The sequence below is a fragment of the Brachionichthys hirsutus genome, chromosome 12 (genome assembly GCF_040956055.1).
Source record: "Brachionichthys hirsutus isolate HB-005 chromosome 12, CSIRO-AGI_Bhir_v1, whole genome shotgun sequence".
In the NCBI taxonomy this organism is placed as follows: domain Eukaryota; kingdom Metazoa; phylum Chordata; class Actinopteri; order Lophiiformes; family Brachionichthyidae; genus Brachionichthys; species Brachionichthys hirsutus.
The window spans coordinates 6318643-6326840 of record NC_090908.1 but is presented as its reverse complement, the minus strand read 5'-3'; the positions used below and the strand labels follow the sequence as shown (position 1 = coordinate 6326840).

At 40.7% G+C, this 8198-nt stretch overlaps 1 protein-coding gene across 1 annotated transcript; it reads right to left on the bottom strand.

Moving 5' to 3' along the window:
- Window positions 1-6501: 6501 nt before the first annotated feature.
- rprma (reprimo, TP53 dependent G2 arrest mediator candidate a) lies at window positions 6502-6810 on the bottom strand. The gene has a single exon (XM_068746717.1). It carries the CDS (start codon window positions 6808-6810, stop codon window positions 6502-6504), a length of 309 nt encoding a protein of 102 aa, XP_068602818.1.
- Window positions 6811-8198: the final 1388 nt, after the last annotated feature.

Here is an 8198-nt window from a genome sequence, read left to right as displayed (position 1 = left end):
ACCGGGTCTATATGCACTATAGATCAACTGATGCTCTTTTAAAGATGGTAGCTCAGAAATATCGCAGCTGATTATTATTACTTGACTGAGATAAAATGATCCAGAAATCTTGCAGGCTGACTCTGATGGAAACCGATGGGAAAAAAAGTGTCTGCAGCGTCAAACTGTATTTATAACATTGAGAAGTTTCGGCTCAGTCCTCACATTGCTCAGAAGTGAGTTTAAAAGCTCAGTTAAAAGTTTATCTTACAGGAGAAAAAAAAAAAAAATCCCCACTTGAAACTCCATCAGCACTTCCAGTGCTTTGTTGAAAAGGTTATTACTACCTTTGTGGTTATAGTGTGTGAAGAAAGCAAAGTAATGGCTCACTTTCAGAGGGGGGGCTGTGCTGAAGCCAATGTAGCTGCCAGAGAGCTGCATGATTATAAAGTCAATAAAGACTGAAACACACTCGCAAAGAATTGAAATTGATTTCAGGGACAATATCACATCATCACAGCTATTATTATTTAAAGCAACAAGCGCTCATTATGCATTTGCATCACTACAGCCAATAATGAGTTCCTGCAGGTTGTTTATTATGAGGTTGTACTCTGATTAGGAAAATCTTCATAATTTTGAGTTTTTCCCCCCTACACACCACACACACACACACACACACGCACACACACACACACACACACACACACACCTACACACCTATACACACACACACCTACACGCCTACACACACACACACACACACACACACACACACACACACACACACCTACACGCCTACACACACACACACACACCTACACGCCTACACACACACACACACACACACATACACACACGCCTACACACCTACACACACACACACACACACACACACACACAATCCTGTAAAGGATTATATTTAAGTGCTAATGCCCGGATTGTTCAAATGTAAAATCCCTGTGATGTTTCAGAGTGAAATAGTCAGCAGTACAACGGAGCCATGACTCATCCCATCGCTTGGATCAGAGCAGTCAAGCAATGGAATCATTCTTCAAAACCAGTCTGGATGGATTTGTCACAGCTTGACTTCCACAATGATGTTGTTGTATAGGGCACTTTGACCAACTGGTCATGCCACTGGGCTCAACCAATGCCCCCTGTTTTCCAGTCCTTAGTCAAAAATGGCCGAAGAGATTTTCTTTATGGTTTAGCTTCTGTTTATTTGAACAACTAATTTTTCTCAGAAATCAAGGGGAACAAGTGAGTCACATGTGCAAGTACTTCAGAGACTACTATATGAACTATTATTGGTCGAAGCTGTTTGTCTGTGATTTTCATTCCTCCTATGTCCCCTTCTTGGGCTTGATCAGTGAAAGCAGAAAGGTGAAAACAGAAAAAATAAATTGCTGTAGAAAATTGATCACCTAGATCAAGCCTCGTGGGCCAAATGCGGCCCACAACGCTGCAAGAGCTTAAAACGTCTGATCATCTTAAACCTTGTGTTACTCCTGGACATTTTTGTCCATTTCAGAAATTCAAAACTCCGGTGCCATTCTTGGTGAAAAAATCAAAATGTAAACTTTCATCACAAAACCCCATTATTTGACCATGTTTAACCCTTTAGACAAAAATGTAAATTTTTCTAGAAAGTGACACACAAGAGGCCACAGAGGAGTGATTTTTGTCAAGGGGGGCTAATTTTGGGATAAATTTGAAAATCCCAATTTTCAGCATGAAAGTCAATCATTTGACCCTGCAATTTTAAACGGTAAATCTTTTGTGCTATGAGTCTCTTGTCAAAGAGCACAAGCTACATCAGCATTTTGACACCAAACATGGATCTAAGTATGCCAGTTAGCCTTCCTCAAAAACAACACATTTCCTAAGAATTAAAAGGTAAAGGACAATCGCAGAAGAATGTCCATGAAAGCCACAACCAAAAACCACGTGGCAGTAAGAGCCAGCTTTATTGTGGCTGAAGAAATGGTCCAAGCTTCAAGTTTCTGTCCTCATTTTGCGTCGCCAGTCCATCCCTTTTTTATTTGCTAGCCCATGGGTGGGCAAACTTTTTGACTCGCGGGCCACAATAGGTTCTAAAATTTGACAGAGGGGCCGGACCAAGAACATATGGATGGAGTATTTTTGTGAGCGTATATAAATGACACATGAAAGCTATTGCATTAAAGGATTTGGCCTTTTACAGGTAGCATTACAGGGGAAAGGTCAAATGAATGAGGTTTAATTATAATACAATTATATTTAATGATATAATTTGGACAAGTTCGGCGGGCCGGATTAAAAAGACCAACGGGCCGCATATGGCCCCCGGGCCTGGGTTTGCCCATGTCTGTGCTAGCCTGTGTATTTTTGTTATCCTAATTCTTTTGATGGCAGCCCGGCTATCTTTAGTTTTTGAATATCGAAGTTTTATAGGCTTTGTATTTTTGTTTGTAGTTTATAGTCCCACCTTGGTTTTTTTGAGCTTCTATTTTTTTTGTTGTAATATGATTTTTTTTGGTTAATTAATAAAGAAGCACAGGGGTGGCATGGTGGTGGTATGATTGGCGCTGTTGCCCCACAGCGAGAAGGTACCGGGTTCGAATCCTATCTGTGTGGAGTTTTTATGTTATCCCCGTGTTCGAGTGGGTTTTCTCCAATTTCATCCCAACCCACCTCGTTCCCTCCGCTCCGCCGACGCCAATCTCCTGTCCCTCCCCTGTAGGACCAAGCCCCGAACCTGGGTTGACAGAGCCTTCTCCATCGCTGCCCCCACACTTTAGAACACGTTACCGCAACCGCTACGAGCCTGCCCGGATCTTAACACATTCAAAAAAGAACTCAAAACCCATCTGTTTGAAATTGCTTTTAATGTATAATTTTACTGTTTGAATTTTATTGATTTTATAACCGTGTTCACTTTTAATGTATAATTTTACTGTTTGAATTTTATTGATTTTATAACCGTGTTCACTTTTAATGTATAATTTTACTGTTTGATTTTATTGTCTGTATTTTCTGTATTTCTTTACTGTTTTTATATTATGTACACTGTAAAGCGTCTTTGAGTTTCCAGAAAAGCGCTATATAAATAAAATGCATTGTTATTATTATTATTATTACCTCCTAAAACATGCAATTTGGGTGAATTGTCCGTGGTGTATCTGCATTAATGGTTGTTTGTCTCTGTGTGGCTCCGCAATGCGCTGGTGACGCATTCGGGGTTCACCGGTACCCTGCCTCTTGCCCATAGCAAGCTGGGATCGGTTCCAGCAACTCCCGTGACCTGCAAAGTGGAAAAACAGAAGAAAATGAATGAATTAATTAAGCACAGACTGTTGCCTGCGCCTCTGTCGCTGTATTCTGGGGTCCACACCGTAGTCCAGGGCGCGTAGACAGGCACTCACAAACCGGGGTGCCTTGCGTGGACACTATGAACCCCCATGACCTGGAGGATCATTAGGTCACTTAGACACCTTACTGCCAGCATTTCCCAGCTTGTTAGGCATATTCCCGCTGCTGCAGTTCCGACTGGCCCACTCCCCTGCCATCCCCGTGATCCGTTCATTCCACCGGTCCGGGATACGGGCAAGTTAGGTATTTGCGGTCAGTTCCTGCTACAGAATTCTGATGCCACATGATGTCGGTAACAGCTTGGTTCAAACTGAATGATCACTGCTGCTGGTGGAAACATTTGCATTTCACAGCTTGTGTTAATGTTTCTATTCAGTCTCTTTCAAAAGAGTGTTTCGCACTGTTGACAAAAATTTGATGCAAGCCACAAATGGACTTAGAAGAATGAGTATGATGTTCATCACTTATCATTTCCATGAAATAGGTACAAATGAAGAAAACTGCATGTGAAGTTTAATGATAGAGTTCAAGTGTATCTTGCAGTACATAAGACCTTGTCAGGGAAGGATGGATGAGCGGCTGTGGGAGAATAGGCGTGAACAAGGGAAGCAATTATGGCTGCTGGCTGCAATGTGGAGCATTGAGTTGCTATCCAGTTCATCGACTGGAACTCTGCTTGCTAGCCAATGGCATGATCGCAAGCAGAGACAGTACACAATCAACACCCTGCAGATACTGTCACTGTAGAACATAACTCACATACGGCAGACATGGGCTAAGGCTGAGGCTGTTTTGAGCTTTGCTGCATTGATGATATACTGCAGACACATGAGGAATGTGCACAGTGTACCCCCCCCCCCCCCCCACACACACAATTTTTATGGCAGCAGGCAATAGTCATAAACTGCATAAATGTCAATGACCAGTCTTGACCCTCTCAGTGTTTGAAGACAAAAGCTCTCCGCACATTCCTAAATATCTGGGGAGGAGTTGCTCATAATCCCTGCAGAGGGCTATTGGTTTGTTGACAGCAGCAGTACCAGGGGTATAGCTGGCTGTTTGCTCTCGCTATCTCCTAAATCACTCAGAGCATTGGTGTGTGACAGTTGTGTGAAATCTTTGAGTTGGCAGCAACAACTGTCTGCCAGCAGTAGTCAACTTCTATAGAAATACTGTTAAAAGTAGGTCTTCAATTTCAAATTGAAATCTTCATCTTTACATTTCATGTCAATCCGAATGATTCCAAGCCTGACCAGATGATGATCAGAATCATCTGAATAATAACGGCTGAGTCGGGTAACGGTGGTTCATCTGCAGAGAGGAGATTGTTCTCTGCTGGATATTAAACGGAAACATTTCCCTGGGATCTATTCCTAGCACGCTGTCCTGAACGCCGTCACACCAAACAGAGAAGAACGGTTGATGAGAAATAATAGTAATAAAATATAATTGCTTCTTTGCATTGCCATTTAATTGATTATGGTTCATTTTTCTTGTGGTCTCACTACAAAATAACAAGAATTCAGAGCTGATATTTTTTCAGAATAAGGTTTTATTTTCTAGTGTACTTTAAAAGGGTAAAGTTACTAGTATATTGTAAGTTTGAATTTATTTTGTAATAATCAGTATCTCCATTATAAGAAGCTATTTATTGATGTGCATGTTTGTATCATATTTGCCTATTATATACTTTATATACTTAGTTTCATATTTCATTTATGAAATAAGCAGTAGCTCAATACAATTGTCTGACTGAACATCCATGGACGCAACACAAACATCAATATATTATAAGATCCAGACGTGCATTGAGCTTCGGATAAGACATAACCACTACATTTGTTCTTTTTCTGTGTTGTGCTAAACTGATCAACATATTCCTGCAAAAGAAATAGATTTTTACAATCCAGTAAAAACTGTAAACTCTAACACCAAGGGTCGTTATTGATGACCGGTGCTGCATCATTACCAAGTTAAAGCTCCTATTTTAAGGCTCCTATTTTTTGATGATAATTTATGATAATTGTATACATTTATTATCAATCCATGAGGACATCAAAATGTTAATAATTAATGAAGCAGCCATCTGTGATCAGACAGAATAAGGCCTCCTAAAGTCAGTCATATGGAGACCCGGGAAGGGAAAACTGAGGTGAAGGACATTTTTCTAAAAGCAAGAGCCAAGCTATTTAACTGTGTGAAGCACAGGTGGGCAGTCAGACAGCTGCATGTTGCCCAGTGGCTTCGTCCTCCCTTGGCTGACAAGTTAGGTTTTTTTTTTTTAGCTTTTCAACCAGGAGAACTGCCATCAGGCTGCTCCAGGAGCAACTAAGGAAGGAACAATGTAAAATGTACAGTTGACCCAGACACACAATAAATGTGTCACTGTACAGTGTACATCCTCAGATAACATAGATGCCATTTTGGTTTAGGTAAAATTATTGATTTCTATTGAGTATATTGAATTAATATTTTAGGTTTTGATTGCTCAATAAAATACTAATTGCCCAAAAATTGTTGGTGTTAAAAATATTAAAAATACCCCGACACACACACCGAGTCTGTATACACATATAATATCTAAATTAAATTACTCTACAAGTGTCAAATCAGGTTATTTTAATGTCTGAGATGTAAATTACTTTAGCAGAGGTAGGAAGAGACTTTAATTAGCAGAAAAACTACAGGATGAATTTATTCCAATCATAAGAAACATGACATGTTGGGTTTCCACCACCGCCCACACGGGCAATCATACAATTATAATCAGGAAAGCCAGAGAAAAACACGCACTTGAATATTGCATATTGTATGCAGAAACACATACAACACACAGTACATGTTAAACATTAGTTTCTCTGTTGCATTAGTAATATGAGATGCTATTTTGAGCAACAAGGACTTTGCCACGCACGACAAAGGATGCTGCTTTACAAACTATTCTTCATCTACTGAAATTACAGAGGATCTTGACTGACTGGTTTATAAACAAAGAGGCATTCAACTCTTTACCTCTTGCAGGAACAAGTATTTATTTTCTTTGGAATACCAAGAGACATAAGGTGAGAGAGACTCCACTCAGGTGTCTTTCCTAAACATCAACAGGATTTCTGGGGCTGGTGTCCCATCTGTCTCCAGCAGTCTGATTCACATAGAGGTCCTTGTCCATCAGTAAGCTCCGGCAATGACTGTCTCTGTTTCTTTAGACGGCCTCCTGTCCGTCACTAAAAAGTTAATCATCCCCTCAGATTTTATGAGAAGGTTGCAACCCAAGAAAAATATTCCAAAAACGACGGTGAGGGACAAAACGCACATGACGGCTATTTGCACCACCCTCATGATGAAGAGGCTCCTCTCATCCGGAGCGGCCGCCACGAAGCCGTCATCAGTCACCACGGAGGAGAAGTTGCAGCAGAGCAGCTCCTCCGTGCCGTTGAGCAATCCGCCCCCTGTTTGGTTAAAGCCGCTGCTATTCATCTCCACTTTAACAGATATCAAACTTTCAAGGAGGTGAAAGGAGGAGAGCAAAAAAAAGAGATTATCATCAAGTGGAAAGTCAAGATGACGGAGTCCCGTGAAATCAAGCAGCACCCTTCTGCATCACTGGAGCTCTCATGCGCTCTGGAGCCGCTGTCAGGGCAGAATGAGTCCACAAGTCCGACTGGACCTGCTTGTGTTAAAGCGTTCCAGAGGCGAGAGGAAGCACCGTGAGCGCCACCTACTGATAGACTGCGTTAACGCACGCCAGGAAGTTCCACGTGCCAAGGAATATACTCAGTACATTATCTTCTCTGTTGTTAATTTAGCAGCCTACTGCATATTCATTGTTGGTGTTTGCATGAATCTCACAATTTATTAATACTGCATGTGTTCATTCAGCCTCCTTAATAATATTCAGAGACACTGCTATTAAATGAAGTCTGTCTATCGATCTATCTATCTATCTATCTATCTATCTATCTATCTATCTATCTATCTATCTATCTATCTATCTATCTATCTATCTATCTATCTATCTATCTATCTATCATCTATCTATCTATCTATCTATCTATCTATCTATCTATCTATCTATCTATCTATCTATCTATCTATCTATCTATCATCATCATCATCATCTTGAAAAAGGCTATATTACGCAAGGCATTAACATTAATCAACGTGCTCGACGGATCAGAACATTTTAGTCTGAGGTTTGGTTTTCCTTCTATCTTTCTTCTCTTCCGTTTTCTGTGAAAGAAGAATCAACTGGACTCGTAGTTTAAACAACAACAACAACAACAATCAGTGGCTGCATTATCGGACATGATTTCACCAAATGTTATGTCTTATGTATATAAAACGAAGATAAATAAAAGTGCAAGTTCATCCGTCACAGCATCAACTTGTCGAGCCATCATCACAGCCGTGATTTGAGCTGCAGGCTCCCCTAACGGAGGAAACGCGCGACATCTGGTGGACATTCCGATTGGATCGCTTTCATCAATTATACTGAACTTATAGATATTTGTCAGATATTGAATTTCAGTTCCATTTATTAAAGTAGCAATAAAAATAAAATCTAAATAGAAATAGCAGCTTGCAGCCTGGTGTGAGGCTTCAGCGACAGCATGAGCGCTATCTGCCTTGTAGAATGGGAATCAGCTTGGCTTTGATTTGAGAGGTCACTTTAACAGCAGCAGATAAAGGAGGAAGGGAAGGAAGGAAAGGAAGGAAAGGAAGGGAAGGAAGGGAAGGAAGGGAAGGAAGGGAAGGAAGGAAAAGAAGGAAAAGAAGGAAAGGAAGGGAAGGAAGGAAAGGAAGGGAAGCTTCATTATTGTATTTGTTACACTGGATGGCAGGATTGTTACGCATGAATCACACAA